The following is a 20,266-nucleotide window of genomic DNA, read 5'->3' as shown; positions in this document are numbered from 1 at the left end:
ATCTTGGTAGTATCGTAGCCAATGTAATATTCTGTAACTCGTAGAAACAGCTTTCATTCGTGACAAATGGCCTTCCTGCACGTACAGTTTCGTGTACCTCTTGAAAATCAATTGTTCTCAATATTTATAAGTCGATGCATGGGAAAAAGAGTGACATAATCGATTATGTATACAAGAGTATTTTGAAAGACATAGATATAATCGATTAGTTATGTTGTGGTCGGTACGTTCTTGGTCTCGAGTTTTCGTATTTTTCGTGTTTCTCGTGCCCCACGCCGGAGAACGAAAAAAGTCCGCTCCAGTGAGTGTTTGATTTTTCCTCGTATACGAATTTGTTGGAAAACTAAAGCTTTCCTAGTGCCTTCTGGGATTTTGATTGCACAGTAAATGCCAAGAAATACTACTACCTACAACCTTGAGGAATAAGAACACCATTTTTTTCCTAGTCGCTGGCGGGCTGAGCTCCGGCAACTAACCCGTTGCCCGGTTGCGCGACAAACCTGATATTTGTGGCGTTTGGAATGTGGAATTCAGGAAAGCCACTCCAAAATGGAAATTTGTCCGTCTGTGCTCCGGGGCCCCGCAGGAAGATCAATAGTCCTTCATACGGACGGGAAGATGTAGGCTCAGGAAATGCAGAGAGCGCCCTCCTATTCGTGATCGAGAGGTGGGGATCGATCGGGTCTGACTGGGAACAGTAAACTACAGTACTAGGCAATTGATATTGAGCATTTAAATTTGTTACAAATGAACGGGTCATGGCAGTCCTTTATTCTTGTTATCGTTGGATGATTTTGTTTTGGTTTTCGTAGAAGGTATATCCTCGTCGCACAACTCATCTTGCTCCAAAGTATATTTTAAAATGCTGTGGGCTAACCTAAGGGATGTCGCTATTTAAATAGGTTGTACATCTCAAGAAGCTTGCCTTGCAACATTTTCTCGTATATAAATACTGATCTCACATCTTTTCAAGCTATCAAAAAAAGTGGCGCCAAGAGAAGTAGGGTCTGGGGATTGTTTTGTAGTTCAAGCAAGAGGTTTAGTTTGATATCGCGAGAAGTCACAATTTTTATTAAAACTGCTCACTAAACAACGTGAAATCCTTTTTACCTCCGGCAGAACCTACCATATCACACAAGAATCGAATCTCAACAACTAACAACCGCTTAGATTATTGCCTTCTCCGCCTTGTCGCTTAACATCACTTGATTGTAAGCCGGTGCCATCTTCCGATAATAGCTCATAAGATCAACTACCTAGGTGACAATGATCTCATTTCAAATTGATGAAGACTGTGTCACCGAAAAACTTAAACTATCTGCATGTTGAATTTCTGCTGACACTAATGTCGCACCATATGTATATATTGCTGGTATTTTGTTATTAGTAGCTCACATCTTTCGGCCTATATGGCTCCTCAAGATACGCCACATCTTCTGAGCTAAGTACAAAAGTGACTGATGATATGGCCTCATTAATTCTCTCAATGCTGTTTAAACCGGTAACAGGCCACGCCTGCTTACTTAAACTCCATGCCAACGCAACGACAGCCATGCTCACACCACACTTCTTCGCAACTTCTTCCAACCTCCTAATAATCATCTCATCCACTGCTTCCGACCCTTGACCTCGAACTAAATCTGACAAAACCTTGTCATTCTGGTTACGCAGTCCTTCACGCACATCAAATGGTCTTGCAAGCGCACCTCTCGCCAAAGGACTCCAAGGGATGATTCCAATATTTGCATCCCGGCAATACGGAACCATTTCACGCTCTTCTTCTCGATGCAACAAATTCCAGTAGTTCTGCATGCTGATAAATTTATGCCAGTTGTGCTTGTCTGCGATGTTCTGCAGCTTTTGAAACTCCCACGCCTGCATACTACTTGCACCCAGATACCGAACTTTCCCGGAAGCCACCACATCGTTCAATGCGTGCATGATTTCGACCTGCGAGCAGTCTCGATCTAGACGATGAATTTGTAGGACGTCAATATATGTCCCGAGTCTGGCAATTGAGGCGTCTACAGCGTCAAGTATATGCTTTCGAGACAGCCCTACTCGGTTCACGAGTGCCGCAGTAGTTTTGTCCATAAGAGCACTGATCGGTGGTTGTTTGATAGGATCTAACGCATAGAAGATTTTAGTCATAATAACCAAGTCCTCTCGGGGTATGTTGTAATGCTTGATAGCTTCTCCGATTATCTCTTCACTACGTCCATTGGAATACACATCTGCCTATTTGAAGAAGTCGTTTTTTAGACAGTGACATCAAAGTAGATAATCAAGAACACAATCCCATATTTTGCTTACTGTGTCCCAAGTATTGATCCCGTTTTTCCATGCATATTCGAGCAATGGCAATGCTTCCCCTTTCTCCAGTAGCCATGGTTGCCATCTCTGGTCTCCAAATATAGCACACCCAAGTATGATTTTCGATATATAGAGTCCAGAATCTCCCAATCTGCCACATTATTGTTAGATCGTTGGATTACTCCCTGCAAGTAGATGTGGGGAATCTCTACACACCTTGTATACTCCATTTTCAGAAGATCGGAGCTCAGGAGAACTTGAATTCTTTTGACTGAGCACCGGATGTCAAAGATTGCGCCTGAAAAAGGAGAATGTTTTCACTTGTTTCTGCAACCTTTTCTGACCACATTCTGGTTGCGGGCCGAGACATCGTCCGTCGCCCGACTTCGCGGGCTAACCCAAAATGTGGGGTAATTCAGCTCAGTTGTTACTACCGGCGCTCTAAGATTGGTTTTAATTTGATTGAACTGCAATAAGTTCAAATATGTGTCATTCGCACGCAAAGATGACCTTTCATTCAAGCGAATCGTTAGGAAATCACCATCCCTAGTCAAGCGAGCCGTCAAAAGAATGTTGTCCATCAAGGTAAATTTTAAACACACCTTGAGAATTTCACAAACCATTAACACGATCAAGGTACTGCTGCTTGGTGCACTTGCACAATGTGCATGGGCTCTCGTGTCAGATGTTCCGGGATTAAATGGTAAGCCGACCCAAGTTGCCTCCAAGTTCGATCTAACAACCCCTAGGTCCTATACCTGTAGTTCCAGACACCCAGGGATCAAAGACTAGGCCGAGTGATTTCATCCATCCAGGGCTCTGGCACAGCCACAGCGATCTTGAGACAATGCGAAATAACGTGCTTGGGAATGTTGAGCCATGGAAATCAACATATCAAGCTTTTTCTTATGACTCTTTCTCTCAGTCAAGTTATGCCATGCGTGGTCCATTCGCAGTGATTAGTCGTGGTGGGATTAGCAACTATACTTCATTCCAAGCGGATACAAGAGCAGCATACCATAACGCTATCATGTGTATGATATCAATCAATGTTTGAAAAAATGGCCAAGCTGACTTAGTGAAGGGTACATTACCAAAGACGACGCACACTGGAAAAGAAGCACGACAATTCTTGATGCCTGGGGCTCAAATCTTACTAACATCATTGGTACCGATCGATCATTGATGATTGGTCTCGATGGAGACCTCTTTGTTAATGCCGCAGAGATCATGCGATGGGAAGGTGGATGGGTCGAGCAAGGAGCAAAGTGGCAGGGAGGATCTGGATTTAGTATTCAGCTCTACTGGCTTTTCGCTCGCCAAAGCGTCATCATTGGCCAAGCCAACTACGGGATTGTATCGATCAAGGCTCTTCTCAGCTTCGCAATATACCTCGATGATGTGGCCATGTATAACTATGCGTTGTACGCGTACAAGAACGACCTTTGTGCTGGTATTGAATCCACCATTGATTCAAGCACTGGCCAATCTTCTGAATCCGGAAGAGACCAAAGTCACTCCATGACCGGACTTGGGTGGCTGGCATTGGCAGCCCGTGTGGTAAACAACCAAGGCTACAACTTGTTTACCTATGCAAATAACCTGCTGCTCAAAGGATCCGAGTACACAGCAAAGTACAATCTCAACGGAACTGTGCCATACGATCCGAAGTTTTATCGTTGCGAGGCGGTGCTTGTCAATGGGCCTTGGTCTAAGATATCTACGGATCAGCGAGGGATCCAAAAGCAGGTGTGGGATATTTTGCACTACAGCGCTGTTGCGAATAAGCTGCAAAATCCTTGGACCTTAAAGGCTAAACAGGCTACAGATGCGCTGGGTGGTGAGCGTCGTGTCACCGCAAACGATATGCCTAGCTGGGGCGATCTTTTCTTTGCAACGAAGGGTTAGATGAGGAAACTGCAAAAGTTGGGATGTGAAGAAGGTCACTTTAGGTTTGAATTGCTGAAACTCATGAGCGCGCTTTTGATTTCGAGATTAATCTCTCGACTCGCATGAACGGCATAGCATCGCCATTTAATGAAGAGGAGTACAAAGAATTTCACCTGCAAGCAGATTACCGTAAGATCTCGACTGACATTTTACGGCTTCTGCCATTGGATATTTTGTTGTTGAGAAGAGACTGGTGTACTACCAGGGCCGAATAAATTACCTGAAGATTCACAGCAATCTTTTTAACTTAGTTAGTGTCTTGGTGTCTAAAATATATTCAATCCAGACTACCCTATTCCAAGTTTTTTGACCAGGAACTGCAAGAATTGTTCCATTTCATATAATTGCGTGAGATCTCCAATAACCCTACTTCAACTGTTGAACTCCCCTTCGTTCCGTATATCGTTCCCAAAATTCTCGACGCCATGCGCCGAGATCCGCAAGTACTTGCACATGGAAGTCAAACTTATCGACGTACTATCGGTGAAATATCCTTTTCAACCAGCATCTGACCACCACCACCAAGTGATATGAGCATATCGCGGGAGGGTTTTGAAAGTCCCATTAATTTCAGATATAGAAAAGAATAGTGACAATTGTCTATCAAAGTGACGACGAGTTTTCACAGTAGAAGCAATACAACTTGGTCCAGGTAAATTAATCTTCCGCAGTTTTTCCCTGCTACTGAGCGGAGAATTATAGTGGGCAGAAATTACCAGGCACAGCTTTCGAATAAGTATTGTCAGTACCACAATCAATCCAGGAAGCACGTTTTCCCCTGACAAAGTCATGCGAGAAACCATCGTAATAGACGGGGTAGTAGATAATATTCTTGGAGTTTATTTAGTAATTTGACCACCAACTATATTGGTACATGCTAAAATTTCAGACGAGATCCATCTGTGACATAGGGGCGGGTGAAACGTGGTCTCGTTCAACTTCGTTCATACAAGAAGTTGAGCGGTAGAAGACCTATGAAGCGTAGTCTACCTGGGGCTTGATGGCTGGTGAATGTGTTTATCCTTTCTTTCAATAGTTAGCAGACCTGTTATATTTGTCCTAAGTACAGGAAGCCTCACAATATCACACTTCTCACTTTCGAAAACTAAATGTACCGTACCAGGACTTTTCCCAGGGAGAATTACTTCACTGGAACGAACTTCAGCCTGTCGCTCGTTTCCCATTCCCTTCAACGTAGTGACTTGAAGCGTCGCGCTTTTTACCCTTGAGAGGCATAATGAGGCACTTGAACGTCGTCTGGAAGGGTCCTATCAGCGGCAGGAAGGTCGATAATATGGAAAATTTGGACGTCTATCGTGGAGAAAGTGACGATGAATGGAAGAATGCTTTGAAAAGCCCTCATGCTGCCACTTGAGACGCATTGTTTAACTTAATCACCAGAAATTTCCCAGCCTTGTTCTTTCTCAAGTACTTAGTTGATTTCTTTTCCAGAGTGGTCGAGGATTAATTGATTATCTAACGGTATTGATTGGTATAGTAACAGACTTAGTTTCTAACGGGCACACTTTCCTAGCAGGCTAGAATTGCGTTTGCACTGTCTTTGAAGCTCTGGCCATGTATAAAGTTTTATTCTTTATGTGCGGCTTACGGTCTTTGACTGGCTAATTTCCAATTCTGGCATTCTTTCACATTGGATGTCTTGGTCCAGACTCTTGCACTTCTTCCTTATAAAGAGTTATAGTAACATCGAATTCAGAATACCCGGTCGACCATACGAAACACATCCTACTTTATCGGGCCAACTCAGAAGTTCTCGTAGTAGCTCACCAAATTAACTAATGGGATTGTTTTCGCAACATGGATGCTATTATTATCAGTAAAGGACAAGCCATCTGCAAACTTTCGCCTCAAGAAACTTCGTGTTTTTGATTTCTCAATTCTGTACTCCGATTTGTAGCTTGCTCACAGACTAATCGGTCAATTGAATCAGTACCTAAGTGAAAAAGAAAACATACTACCGACATCTACTTACACACAATCGGGCAAGGCAGCTTTTATCCCCCAAGAATACGAAGGATGCTGACACCGCTGCCAAGTTGTGTTCTACGCCGTCCGTTGTCTCATTTTTGCCATTGTTAATAATCCTTTTTAACCACTAAGTAAAGCGCTGCAGAAATATAGGGGGCTGGCTAATTCTGGTATCAGTATAAATGTGCTCATTATCACCTACAGCATGGGCGTTGACGTCGAAGTTCACAGCGGTCCCAATAATGTAGATGCCTGTAGAATGTTTTGGGAACGCCCCATGCTAGTCGCCAGTAACTCGAATATGTCAGCAATTACCTAACGGCTGTTGATAATAGTAGTAAGGGCCAATCTTACGATTTTTGTAAAGACATTGTCTTTGCTCAAGGCTTCATCTTCGTGCTATGCAACTTCTACGGTTCTCTCGTCTGCGGTTACCCAGGCCTGTAGCTTGCCAATGATCTTACCAAGACACGTTTATGTATGCCAGACAAGATGTGAGTAAGGTTTTCGACTTCACTAGTGTATTCATTGATCGCCGCTGAAATCTATGGCAATATTGGTGTCAAAATTCTCTACAACAAGATCTTCCAATTCAAAGCTGATATAAATCTAGCGGCTAGTAAAAGAAGCGCCAAGATATTATTTATTGACTCGGATTCTAGTGCGCAGTTACCGAGCCATGATACAGAGGCTTTAGCACTTTGTAGATTCATGTGACTATATTCCACATACACTGTAAACGACTTGCAAGTTAGAGAATATTATCTAAATAGAAGAATGGCAAGTTTAATGAATGATTTACCAAGTGCTCACGGCAAAAGACTTTCTTTTGAAACAGAAATTGAATTTCAACTTCAGTTTTGATTTGGCAGGGTTCGTTTAAGGTGCGCACGAGCTGTGGCCGTAATAATACAAAGTAATGTCACTTTAACGTTTTTAGCTTATAACCCTGTCAATTAATTCCTATGTTCACCAGTAGTTTCTTGTTATGCCACTAGATCTTATTACGTCGTTAAACGCTTTTTCCATCAACAAATTAATGATCTTTAGTCGGCAGATCATGTGGTCTCTCTACGCTCCTCCTCGAACGGCGTAACCTGCATACCTCTTTACCGTCTTATCTTATCTATGAAATAGGATTGATACATTTAATTCGTACCATTCCAACTCGACTACGTTTGATATGTTCTCAAAAGTTTTAAATTCATCAGATATTATTTCACATTGCCGGACGATTCACCGGCGAACCCTCCGCAATACTAGGTGCCTTACCCCACACCTTCTCCGCATCGCACTTTTGAGCTTGGCCGAAAACAGATTTACACCAATTTACCCCGGACTTCATCGTGGTTTGAACCGTCACTGATCGTCGAGTATGAACCTTCAGGGTCCGACCGTTTGCCCGGATGTTTTGCATATTTCTCGCTTTCATCTGGGTGGGTTCAGATTTCTTCTAGTGGCGGTCTTGTGGCATATTATTATTTAAGTAATTCGTCGTGAGTTTGAACGAAGCAAGAAGTGCGATATACTATCCACTCAGCGTGAACATATTCGGATAAACTGACCACATGAAGTTCTTCAACTTTGCCTTGCTTCCCCTGTGCTTTTCTCCAGCGTTACTTGCCATGGAGATTCGAGACAAAAATCAAACAAAAAGTCGGTCGCTAGTTCCAGAAGTTTCGGAGCCATTCAAACTAACAAGCAACAGGTCTATTGCCGTTCAAGTTCGATAGCTTTCCTCTAGGATCTATACACTCCTCAGGTTGGCTCAAAGATCAGCTTGAGCTGTCAGCAAATGGGCTTGGAGGCCACCTTTTTGATTTCTACCGCTATGTCAGTCGCTCGACATGGCTAGGAGGGACCTTTGAGTACAGCGAGTTGCATGAGTCTGCGCCGTATTGGTTCAACTACATTGTTCCTCTGGCCTGGACACTCGATGATCAGAGACTCAAAGACCAAGCCAGGTACTTTTTGGACTACGTTCTTGAACACCAAGCTCAGGATGGCTGGCTTGGCCCGGAGACCACACGGCAGACTCGTGGTATTTGGGCTAGGAGCTTGTTGTGCTTCGGATTGACTGTAAGTTTGCATCTGGTGCTAAAGATGGAGTGAATTAATTGACGGAATCTTAGCAATACGCAGAGGCGGATCCGTCACAAACAACGCGAATTGTAGACGCCATGCACAAGTTTGTCGCACTCACTCATTCTATGCTGCAGAACAACTTTACTGGTCTCATCCAGCAAAAATCTGAGGCAGATAATTTTGATCCTTATGGGTTCGGACTATCACGCACACATGAGCTACCGGTCTCATTGATGTGGTTGTATGAGCACTACCCTCGCGATAACTCTCAAATGATTTTGGAGACAATTGACCTCCTGTTCGAAGGCGGTAAGCAAGGAGGTCGTGATTGGACAACATTCTTTGTCGAGGGCGTTTTCCCAAAACAAGGTACTGGCACATTCAAAACGTCTGGTTTCACTCATGGCGTCAATCTTGCCCAAGGTAAGTGTATTTACTTATAAATTGTATCTTCTTGGCAGTTCGCTAACAAGATCAGGTCTACGGTACCCTACAGTTTTGTATCGGATTACAGGGAATGAAAGTCTGCCAAAACAAACGCGTGATGCGGTTGATATGACAGCCAAGTACCAAACGTCACTTTCCGGTACTATCATTGGTGATGAGCATCTCGGCGCGCTCAGTCCTCAGAGAGGGTACTCATAAGTTGAATCTCCTCGGCAATTCGTTTCTAACGTCAAGTAGGTCCGAACTCTGCATGGCGGTCGAATCGATGTTCTCATATGCTTATCTCTATCGCTTTTATGGGTCGAACGATTTCGCTGATAGAGCGGAGCGTGCCGCATTCAATGCATTGCCAGCGGCAATAAGTCCAGATTGTATGACTGTCTTTTGAAGTTCTTTTGTGACGAGAGAGACTTACACGATTTAGGGTGGTCTCACCAATATGTCACACAGACAAATCAGCCATGGGCGAGGAATCTGACATCCGTCAACCCTTTCTTCAACGTGGTAACTTATGCCAATACCTTCGGCCTTGAACCAAACTTTGTAGGATTACCATTTTCAGCGGGTCTTTTTAATGTTCTAGGCTAATATGAAGGTAGCCTTGTTGTACAGTGAATCACCCTCAAGCCTACCCCAAATACGTTGCATCCGCATACGCCAATGATGGAAGAGACGGAGTTGTCCATATGCTGCTTGGACCGACAATTTTAGAAACTGTCATTAATGGCAAGAATGTTAAAGGTAAATTGACGCGCATTTCACTGAGTAGACTGTGAATAGTTGATTAACATGAAAGTAGTGGATTGCGACACCAAATACCAGGTATAGTATCACGTCAGGTACAAACTTCAACTTCGCTGTCAGGATTCCCGATTGGGCTACAACTTCACTCAACAAGTCATCGATACAAATCAGGCGCGGCAAGCAGGTGCCTTTGGCTCCGGATTCTTCTAGTTTACAACGGACTTCTATCAAGAAAGGGACCACCGAGATTGTCATCACCTTACCCATGGAGATTCACATCGAGACCCGAAACCAAACTGTAGGAGTCTATTACGGTCCACTGCTCTACGCAGCCGACATCGAATACAATGAGACGGCGCATCGGGCTCTGAACTGGACCGATCGCACGCCACTCGACGACTCAGAAGTCGACCCGCGCGCAAAAGATCATATTCTGACGCCTGTATCTGATTGGCAATTTGCAATCGATCCTTCGACCGTGGCGGTAGAGGAAACCGGGAGTGAGAGTAAGGCATTGCCGAATCCTGTATTTGCTAGAGATGGGCCTCCTACTGCGCTTTCAGTTAATGCGTACCCGATTGAGTGGCCGGTGGAAAAGGACACAGCAGCGCTGCCGCCGATTAATCCTATAGTAGATGCGTCGAAGAAGATGAAGCTAAAACTAATTCCTTTCGGAGCTGCGAAACTGCATATTGCTCAATTCCCGGTCGTAATGTTTCCTTCGTGAAACGTTTATAGTTTTCGGTCGCGATATTTGTTTCGTAAAAGGTTTATACTTCGCGATCGTAATACTTATTTCTTAAAAAATATAAAGTAATAGATTTTTTAAGAAAATAGTTTATTAGTAAAATAGTATTTAATTATAAAGCTTTTTAGTAAAACTAAAACTATATACTCCATTAATTGCTTTAATGGGTAGGTTGAATATATAGGTCTACGAGACCTACCTAAGACCCTCTTTCGTATTATACATGGCCTGTCAGCGAGCGGACACTAGGTTAGCACTAACGTCTAATGCTTTACCTTATTTACGCCTTCCTAAACGATATCCCTACGTAGCGAAAGTCCTCTATCTATTTTCGGCTTTATATATAAATTATAAATAACTCTACAAAAACTTCTACTTTTTAAATTATAATATAATAATATTATATTAAATTCTATAGAGTTAATAATTACTAAGTTTTATATAGAGAATCTATCTTATCGTTTATTGATTACGTATTAATTATTATCGAATATATACGACCTTTATAGATTCTTATTTATATTTACTATTACTAGGACTTTAATAACGTTCTCGAGGCTTTAAACTTAAGTAATATTAGCCGAGACTAGTCTACTTCTATTTAAAGAGTATTATAATATATTTTAATAAGAATTAGCGTGTCCTATATCTAGAAGAGTTAGTACTTCGATATTGTGTCGAAGACCGTTACTAAAGAAAGATAGGGTAGATGTTTTAAGGTAGTATATCTAGCAAATATAGTAGGTATAAGGGACTCTTTAGAAGAAGGATTAGGAGATAATAAATCAGGGTTCTTATTCTAGGATTATTATCCCCTTAATATTTAGGAGATAATTTAGGAGTATCCGGAGCTCTATTTTTAATAAAATAACGCAAAAGTATATACTTCTACCTATACTAGGTTAGCTATTAAGGCAATTTAAATAAAGCCTTCTTTTTGCCAGCTAACTTACCCGACTTAAAACTAATTAAGACGATTTAGGATAAAATAAATAATTATAACTAAAAGAACTACCTAGAGGTGTATAGCTCTTATCCTATACTAAGAAATGTGGTTCTAGAGGCCTAGAAATCAATTACGGAGGCTACAATTAAGGAATTTTATAAGGCCTATAAGCAATCGATGTATTAAAGTAATTTTGGTAGATAGCGGCTACACAAAATACTGGGGTAATTAAAAGAGCGGCATTACTAAGCATTTGATACGCATTAATTAAAAACTGTACAAAATCTATAGCCTGTACAAAGTACAAGTTTTTCTTTCAATCATGCTATATGTGGACCACTTGTATGCGAGCAAATTATGTGTGGAGAAGTCATATGTGAGCAACTTATATGTGGAGAAGTCTGAGGTAGACAACGTGAAGGAGCGACACCGTAGACACCGAGGAACCTCTGTCGCGAGTTGCATTCACGAGAGGCTATACAAAGTATGACATCTTTGACCTCGTCACAAATGAATGTACTGGACTCCGACAGGTGTAGTATTTAATGCTGTAATAAGAAGTGTCTTATTGTACGAATATATACAAGGTCATAAGTGATCTCGATTTGACATGTGAAACACCCGAAAATAAATATGGTGTATCTGTCACAAACTTCTCTAGACTAAGAAACGAAAGCTTAATCAGTCCTGCTGAACGCTGAAGAGTAGCTGGTATGGGTTGCAATAAACATTGGTGGAACACATTGGTCTTTAGTAGTCAGATAATGCCCAATTTCCAATTTCGGATCTTGAGATACTTACTAGGCTAAGCAGTGCCAATGCTTAAAATCCTTCATGCCACTGCTTCAACATGTGAAGACTTGAGGGCCGGGAACAGTGTATGCTCTGCCACCACCGTTTGGCTGTCCTGAATTGTTGTAGATGTTGATAAGGATTCCAGGATCACTAGATTTGTAGGCTCCCGGGAAACTAACAGTGTTTGTGCTACTTTTCGTTCCAGATCCGGTAATGTTGATTTGGGCACATTCCATGTAGAATTGTGCTTGGCCATTGCTACCAGCACTGTGGAGGGCGATTACCTCGATTCGAAGGAGATAATTACCTGGAGCAATACAGGAGGGCATAGTAACGTAGTGCCAGCCTTTGTTGGCAATCATAGTATCAACACCCTACTTGCCATTGCTACGACCTTCTTCGCCGATCTTGAACCATTTCAGCCCAGTGGTACCAGTTGTCGCTGCATCATCTACTTTGGCAAGGTAGTAGATAACAGGACCTACGTAGAGTTAACGACACCTCTTGACTAAGCTGTGATATTTGAGCCTTGGTTTGGATCCCTTGTACGTACCTTTGTGACTTGCAGCAATTGGGTTGTCAGGGTCGTTTGAACCCTGAGCGCCTCCAATCACGTGGCCCCACCAGCCCCCTACCTTGGCACCAGCCGGGACGTTGATAACAGTGTTGTCCTTGTATTTGATACATGTATTACAAGCAAAGTTTGCATCGTTCACATTCATAATCGGGGAATCACTATCAGGTGCTCTCACGCCTTTAAGCTGGCCTTGATCTGCACCATTGACGGATATCTTCTGCATAATAGTATGGCCTGCAGCTCCCGATACCGCAAGGGCAGCGAGGAGGATTGTTGGTTTCATGTTGGTTTTGGGGATGGAGTTGACTTCTGAGCATAGAATTGGTAGGTGATGGAAGAGCTTCACAGAATGGAATCAGTAGGTGTTATGGGCTTGTATCACTATTGTAGGAAACGATAACTTATTTGTTTTGTTTCACATCCCTCGTCGGGCCGTACATAAAATTTTGTTCATATTAGATCGCAAACGTGACATTGAATTATATTAAAATATGACAGTTGATCTTAACCCGGCAGTGAATCTTCTTCTCTCTCTGAAACTTGGGATCCTTACTACTCACTGTGGTTCCCCCGCTCCTCTCTCTCCTATGCGCTCCATTTATAGTGTAGACCCGCTCCGGCATCAGGTGCTCCAGAGAATCTTCCTTATTAATACCAAAAGTCAATTACAGTTATCTAACTAAGTAGTACGTAAGATCAATTAATGACTTTGCCACGCGTGCCACACGTGCCACGTGTTAGTTCGAAGCCACACATTAAAGCCAGTGCATGGAGATCCTCGTTTACCATCCCAAGCTAGTAATTAAATTAGTGCATGCTGCACTAAGTATTCAGCCTCATACTCGTTAAACGCACGAGTAAGGTGCTCAACATGTAACATTGGTCAAGTGACGAGGCTCGGAACGTCATCCTCCGCTACTACAGAAGTACTTTGTATCAAACTCTAGTTCAAGGTCTAGGGCAACATAATGAATTGAATTGTTAACTTACTCAAATCAAGTCCTTAAAATGCAAGTAAAATGAGTAGGCCCGGGACACTATCCTCCGCGATTGTAAACCTGACAAAGGCCAGGCTACGATCTGCCGAAAAAGATTAACAGGCGCGTGGTCTGAAGTCGGTCTAAAAGAGATGTCACTTCTTTAACAGCAAGCAATTTCCGTACCCAAATCTTCAACATCGTCCGTGATATCCAGTCAGTATACACAATGTTTGGTCTCAAGCTTGTATCGATTTTGAGCGCCATTCTGGGCCTTTCCTCTCTTGCAACATCACAGAAAACAGTCAGGATCAATGCACTTGGTGACAGTATCACTGGATCTCCCGTATGTCTCTCGTGAAATTAGAGGAAGCAACACTAACACTTCTTAGGGATGTTGGCGAGCGATCCTCTGGCAAAAGCTGCAAGCCGCTGGTGTGAAGAACACAGATTTTGTCGGGACTCTCTCCGGACAAGGTTGCGGTTTTAGCTATGATGGAGAGAATGACGGTCATGGTGGCTTTCTCGCAACCGGCATCGTTAGAGACAATCAACTCCCAGGGTGGCTCTCCCAATCGAAGCCAGATATTGTTATGCTAGAACTAGGAACTAATGATGTTTGGAGTAACATTGCTCCAGCTACTATCATAGCAGCCTTCGACACACTTGTGAACCAGATGCGAGCTCAGAAATCGACTATGAGAGTCCTAGTAGCGCAGATTACGCCTATGAACCCAAGTTCATGTTCGGATTGTGGGCAACGAGTGATCGCATTCAATGCTGCTATCCGTGCTTGGGCACCCAACAAATCGACTGCGGCATCACCAATCACTGTAGTGGATTGCTGGACAGGAATCAACACAACCTCTGACACTATAGATCGAGTTCACCCCAATTCTTCCGGAAATACCAAATTGGCAAACTGCTGGTATGAACCCCTGAAGGCCGCCATTGCTCTTGCCGGGTGATTTTCGGGAACAGCTCAATCTCAGTATGGTACGTTATCGTCTCAAAAGTTTTGCATTATGCATACTAACAAGTCTTTAGGTGCCCATGACTTTACTATTTCTACAATTTGGGCGGGTGAGACTTGCAAGTGCGGTAAGTCATGGTATTACCGACGTTTATTAGAATGGTATAGTGAGCAAGGCTGGAGGATTCGGAAACAACAATCTCGGAAGCAAAGGCGTGGGGTTGTTAACCACGTTGGGATGTGGAGAGATCGCATGTAAATAAAGCTTAGCTTGATAGGTTTCCTCATAGCAGCAGCTTGTCACTGCGCTACTAGGAAACAGATAATTAAGTTGTTACGCAATCAGACAGACCATTCTCGTGACGAAGGTATTAAGATTCCGAACGACAAGTCGTCTTAAAGACATGCGGCATCGTCTCCCAGTTTTGGTTTTCTAAACAATGTACTTTGTCGGCATATGCGTAGGTGCGGCCGCAGGTACATATGAAAAAGGCTTCGGTATGGTGGGTCGCGTACGACGGGGGTCGTGTTGGGGCACCGGCGTATGGGCCGACCAGCGACAACAGCCCGAAGAGCTTCACGCCTCCCGAGACATGGTCTTTCTTCTCCCAATTTACCTGAGTTTTTGAGACACGACTCATAGTACTAAGACGAAAGACATACCTTACGAAACAGTGTATCCTATTTACTCTCTGAAGTGGCAGGAGAATCATCCTATATTTATACACGAATAATTCAATCTGAAACAATCATCACTGCGATTTGCACATGTGAAAGCCATCTATTGACAGCTTGTTCGGCATTGAGATAGCCGATTAATTCTTGTGACTTTGAATCCGTGGAGTGCCTTCCACAACAATAATTGCTGAAGGTCAGGTTACATAGCTACAGCGCTGAAGGCAATTCGTCACCTTCAAACTTTTGACCTTGACTCTTTTATATGAACTCTTATCACTGCGAGACAAACACCCCTATCTACAACCATCTATAACTATATACAACCACTCATGTTCTCTTCGTTCTCCCCTTCGTCGCAGCTGGTCCACCAGTGAATATTTTTAAGCACCTCTATCAACAAATCGTTTCTTGCGCTGTTTTATGAGCGTGAATTTTGCAAGCCCTTAAAGTTGATGATTAAGGTTCTTGTACAGGCGAATCAGGTCTACAAAGATTCTATAGAAAGCTCGAGCTTATGCCACTTTTTAGTAAAGCTAAGTACAATTCAAACCATTCCTGCCCTCACCTCTTCCTCAACTCTTGCACTATCAATTAAATTTGAAAAAGGCTCCCCTTTCTTAAATCGTAAACCGTTAGAACATGGAGATCTAGATTTGTGGTTCAGGCAACTTTCGTTTAGGGCTTTCTCTGCCGGACCAGTTACGGCAGACATTGAGAATACGCTATAAAGTTTTAGCAATCCTAGTATGCTACTAGGAGTGATCAATCGTCAGGTGTCAGGACTTACAAGGATTTGAGTATTTACAAGTCCCTGAAGCACAAGTACTTGGGCCTGCCCATCCTTGTCCACCACATTGTCCATACTACGGGTAAAATTAGCAACACGTGGGATGCGAAGACGAGAAATACCAACCAGCGGGGAGCCATTGCCCGATGGAACCTCTGTAGGTGTTGTGGATGGTCGAGTTGTTGGACTATTTCCTGATTTCCATCCTGAGATTTCATCCAAGGATAAAACATCTTGGGAGTTGTAAGTGGTTTGCAGGAACGACCTCGAGTTGTATTTTCCATCATCGATGAATTCTCCACCCCAAACCACCCAAACATGACCAAGGTGCGCTACTGGACCAATTAGGAATGACACCACACTCTGCCATGGCGATGATTTTCGTGTCCCCACAGAGAGACTTCAGAGAATTGTGAGTGGAGGTTTGAGCATCGTGATTCCCTGCAGAGGCGTAAACATCGGTCGAGACAATGTCCACCATATTGTTACCCGGATACCAAGAGCTGCTCACCGAGTTCCATACCCAGATGAGGTTGTTGAGTTTGTGGTAATTGGTGAGCCGGTCGTATAGAAGAGCCCAGAGCTTCTTGCATGGTTCGGCCCCCCTTGCTCCCCACCAAAACCATGTTCCATCAGCTTCGTGGAATGGCCTCCAGAGGACAGGAATGCCTTCTGCCTGGAGTCTCTTCAGTTGTACAGCGATGGCATCAATGTCGCGTACAATAAGTTTGTAATTGTTCGAGTTGGGGTCGTTCATAGCTGCAGCGACATCGAAGTTAGTTGCAGCAGTATAAAAATTGGAATACCACGGCTGGGAAGCGGAGTTGTAAGCGCCAGTTGGAGAACCCTATGTCTGATTAGCTCAACTGGTGCGGATGAAGTCCATATGAAAGATACAGAGAACACATACCCAATGCCAGCAGAATGTCACAATACCTCCCCTTCGTGCCCAAGCAATGGCTTGCTCCACGTTGGTAGAGCTCGAACCGTATGCGACGCGAGATGGGGAATAATCCATGAAATCAAAACCAGTGATTGCGGGAGTCTTCCCAATGGTCTGAGTCACCCAGACTGTAGAAGACTCGTCCTGTTGGCCCGACAATGTTCGGCTGCCATAATTTCTTAACAAATATGCTATAAGAGCTTTTGCATTGCTATCAGCATTTGTATTTATTAGGGTACCAGATGGTGCAGCTTGAATAAGAAGAGGGGAGAACTGTAGCGAGCCCCCAAAGGAACGTGTTAAGGTACTTCATTTTCTAAGATATATAGTATAGATCTACCGATACCCAATGTCTGTCGAATGGTAATAAAATATACTGTACGAAGCCAAAGATGAACGCCTTATAAACATCGAATCCTTCTCCCTAAACCCTCTATCCGACGGACCGATAATTGACTGAATTTCCTACTGTTCATGCTCATTTCTCTTGTCAAGAGTAACGGACAATTTAATCCGCCTATAGAAGCTCTTGCAGCTGACTCTATGTGCCATGAGAATAAGTGAATAGCTCTTGGTATACATGACTAGTGTGGTACCGGCGTGCTAGCACTTACCCAAGAGGTTTTGAGCGTGGTGTAATAGTAGGGCGGGAAAATGCCAAGATGGGATGAGTCCCTCCGTAGTGGCGGCCGTTCACAATATCTGGGAAAGTAAAGGTAGGTGATTCTCTTACTAGACGACTTAGGCTTTAATCGTCGGAGTAGATTTCGCTCCCATCGGGGCCTTTCCCTACAGTCGGCGAAAGTAAGACGGCCGGCGCATAAGCGGAATATGTAGCATTAGATATTGGTACAATCGAGCGGGAACATCAGGAAGTCCAGAGGAATTGTAATTTGAAATATCAATAATTAATTTTCTAAGTAAGTCGTGTCGGTTTACTAAATTAACACGTCGTATCGTAGCTTAACTAAGGTCTTGCAAAGATAAGCTGTAATACTGTGGTGTTGGTGAAGGATTGGATTGTAAGTATCTAGCTGCCGACCGGCACGTGATAGAGTTATGCCGCTTTGGGACTAGCTAAGGCGATTCTGACCAATGCGATGCTGAGAATCCAACAAGTCGTAAGCCTAGTAATATTTTCCGAAGAGAACATTATACTGTTATTTCATTGTAACTAGTACGCTTAGATAATAAAACGTTGTATATATTATATTTACCAAATATCCACGGCGAAAATGCAACAGAACCATTTAGTAATAATTGCAATACAAATTAAGAGCCAAATCTTTTGATTTCGCCGACTGTAGGGAAGGGGCGAAAGGATCGAAGTTAATTTCCACTATTAAGCCTGTTCCTAACCACACAGGACACGGAGGGAAAGACTCCGGATACGGTTTAATGTACAGTGGGGTGCAATAAGTTTGCCCCTCCTGTCGCTCTAGCGTGATGACAGATGTGCAGTTTTACGCTTTCGTAATCAAAGCTACGCATCAAAAATGCCCTGGAGCAAAGTCTTGGCGGCGAGAGGGGGTGCAAACTTATTGCACCCCGCTATGTATGTTGATCTAATCATGTGGTTTGATGAAAGCGATCTCCATGATTAGATTCCACATTATTCTATAAGACAAAGAAAGCTCGTTCTATCGTAAAATATGCGAGTTGTCTTTCAAGTCGGACAATTCAGATCACCAGAAAACCGGAATCCATTTAGACTTCAAAATGCGAGCTTCCTCAACAGGAGTCTTATTGTTGGGCACTGCTCTTTGTACTCAAGCTCTAGAGTACAAAGATGGCACTGTGAGTCTACTGTTATTTGTTTCAGATCCGTGCTAAACCTCGTGTAGGGTAGACTCCCAGCTTTAGGGTGGAACTCATGGAACGCTTTCTACTGCGACATTACCGAGGATAAGATCATGACTGCGGCGAAACAAGTGGTCAGTCTCGGACTCAAAGACGCTGGCTATAATTATATCAACGGTTCGTTTCCATGCTTTCCCACCCGCAACATTTATTCTGACTAATTCTATAGTTGATGACTGCTGGGCTGTAAAGGATGGACGGGACAAGGTGACGGGCAAGATTATTCCTGACCCAGTCAAGTTCCCTACGGGCATCCGCGGTCTCGCAGATAAAATCCATGGTCTTGGACTGAAAGTGGGAATCTACTCAAGTGCCGGCACCAAGACCTGCGCAGGATACCCCGCTTCTCTCGATAAAGAAGGCCTTGACGCAGCCACCTTCGCATCGTGGGGAATCGACTACCTAAAATATGACAACTGCTATGTTCCGGACAACTGGCAAGATCCATACGACTTCTGCGTCCCTGATGACTACCGTGCATACGGCCCTTACCACAACGGCACATGTGGCCAAAGCGCCAGGACACCCCCTTCGGGATACAACTGGACAACAAGTCTGGAATACAAACGGTACAAGCAGATGAGTGATGCGCTACTCGCTCAAAACAGGACAATACTGTATAGTCTTTGTAATTGGGGCCACGCAGCTGTCGAGGAGTGGGGACATCAACTTGGTAGCAGCTGGCGTATGACTGGGGATATCTCGCCTCAATGGTGGCGCGTCTCCGAGATCCTGAACCAGATGTCCTTCAAAAGCGCATACGCAGACTTTTGGGAGCATAATGATGCTGACATGCTCCACATCGGAAATGGTAACCTCACTATGGAAGAAAGCAGATCCCATTTTGCTTTCTGGGCTGCAATCAAAAGTCCTTTGATTATCGGAACTGCTCTTGATAGGTTGGCTGCCGAGAAGGTGGCCATTCTAAAGAACGCGCACTTACTGGCTTTCCATCAGGATAACGAGTTTGGGAAGCCTGCGCAACCGTATAAGTGGGGCGTCAATGCCGACTGGACTTTCGATGCCGATCGTCCAGCAGAATATTGGAGCGGAGAGAGCAAGAATGGTTTCTTAGTCTTGGCGTTGAATACGCTTCAACAAAAGTCCCAGAGAACGATTGTGTTCCAGGAAGTCCCAGGCTTAGTGAAGGGGCAGAAAGCAGAGGTACCGGCGTTCGAAGTTACGGAAATTTGGACAGGGAAGAAGTTGGGATGTGTTCAGAAGGGAATTAGTGTGCAAGTTGCATCTCATGATACTGCTGCATATTTGGTAGGGAAGGAGTGTTCCCCCGCGACATAATAACGGGGTGAGATGCAGCGGCGGTGAGACAGCTGCTTCACCGTAGAGGAAAATGTAGGGAGCGATTAGGGTTAGGGTTAGGGTTAGGGTTAGGGTTAGGGTTAGGGTTAGGGTTAGGGTTAGGGTTAGGGTTAGGGTTAGGGTTAGGGTTAGGG

The 20,266-nt window shown here is 43.7% G+C and overlaps 7 protein-coding genes across 7 annotated transcripts; 4 read left to right on the top strand and 3 right to left on the bottom strand.

Annotated features, from left to right (window-relative positions):
* Window positions 1-1,383: 1,383 nt before the first annotated feature.
* On the bottom strand, window positions 1,384-2,389 carry GLAREA_09970 (NAD(P)-linked oxidoreductase; the record flags this gene model as incomplete). The annotated part of the gene is made up of 2 exons (XM_008080020.1): window positions 1,384-2,234; window positions 2,314-2,389. 2 exons carry the CDS (start codon window positions 2,387-2,389, stop codon window positions 1,384-1,386), a joined length of 927 nt encoding a protein of 308 aa, XP_008078211.1.
* Window positions 2,390-2,883: 494 nt separating this feature from the next.
* On the top strand, window positions 2,884-4,221 carry GLAREA_09969 (Chondroitin AC/alginate lyase; the record flags this gene model as incomplete). Its single annotated transcript, XM_008080019.1, has 4 exons — window positions 2,884-2,898; window positions 2,950-3,016; window positions 3,063-3,347; window positions 3,398-4,221. The coding sequence occupies 4 exons, from the start codon at window positions 2,884-2,886 to the stop codon at window positions 4,219-4,221; spliced, it is 1,191 nt and encodes a 396-aa protein (XP_008078210.1).
* Window positions 4,222-7,877: 3,656 nt separating this feature from the next.
* On the top strand, window positions 7,878-10,255 carry GLAREA_09968 (Six-hairpin glycosidase; the record flags this gene model as incomplete). The annotated part of the gene is made up of 8 exons (XM_008080018.1): window positions 7,878-7,908; window positions 7,961-8,331; window positions 8,385-8,760; window positions 8,816-8,972; window positions 9,022-9,155; window positions 9,209-9,327; window positions 9,384-9,518; window positions 9,584-10,255. 8 exons carry the CDS (start codon window positions 7,878-7,880, stop codon window positions 10,253-10,255), a joined length of 1,995 nt encoding a protein of 664 aa, XP_008078209.1.
* Window positions 10,256-12,067: 1,812 nt separating this feature from the next.
* On the bottom strand, window positions 12,068-12,877 carry GLAREA_09967 (uncharacterized protein; the record flags this gene model as incomplete). The annotated part of the gene is made up of 3 exons (XM_008080017.1): window positions 12,068-12,284; window positions 12,396-12,498; window positions 12,571-12,877. The coding sequence occupies 3 exons, from the start codon at window positions 12,875-12,877 to the stop codon at window positions 12,068-12,070; spliced, it is 627 nt and encodes a 208-aa protein (XP_008078208.1).
* A 923-nt stretch (window positions 12,878-13,800) lies between these two features.
* On the top strand, window positions 13,801-14,628 carry GLAREA_09966 (SGNH hydrolase; the record flags this gene model as incomplete). Its single annotated transcript, XM_008080016.1, has 3 exons — window positions 13,801-13,917; window positions 13,964-14,535; window positions 14,619-14,628. The coding sequence occupies 3 exons, from the start codon at window positions 13,801-13,803 to the stop codon at window positions 14,626-14,628; spliced, it is 699 nt and encodes a 232-aa protein (XP_008078207.1).
* A 1,293-nt stretch (window positions 14,629-15,921) lies between these two features.
* Window positions 15,922-17,027, bottom strand: GLAREA_09965 ((Trans)glycosidase; the record flags this gene model as incomplete). The annotated part of the gene is made up of 5 exons (XM_008080015.1): window positions 15,922-15,944; window positions 16,010-16,085; window positions 16,136-16,341; window positions 16,403-16,856; window positions 16,920-17,027. 5 exons carry the CDS (start codon window positions 17,025-17,027, stop codon window positions 15,922-15,924), a joined length of 867 nt encoding a protein of 288 aa, XP_008078206.1.
* Window positions 17,028-18,671: 1,644 nt separating this feature from the next.
* Window positions 18,672-20,111, top strand: GLAREA_09964 ((Trans)glycosidase; the record flags this gene model as incomplete). Its single annotated transcript, XM_008080014.1, has 3 exons — window positions 18,672-18,749; window positions 18,797-18,929; window positions 18,982-20,111. 3 exons carry the CDS (start codon window positions 18,672-18,674, stop codon window positions 20,109-20,111), a joined length of 1,341 nt encoding a protein of 446 aa, XP_008078205.1.
* Window positions 20,112-20,266: the final 155 nt, after the last annotated feature.

The sequence above is a fragment of the Glarea lozoyensis genome, assembly GCF_000409485.1.
Source record: "Glarea lozoyensis ATCC 20868 chromosome Unknown GLAREA13, whole genome shotgun sequence".
In the NCBI taxonomy this organism is placed as follows: Eukaryota; Fungi; Ascomycota; class Leotiomycetes; order Helotiales; family Helotiaceae; genus Glarea; species Glarea lozoyensis.
This window is presented reverse-complemented; position numbering and strand designations above follow the sequence as displayed.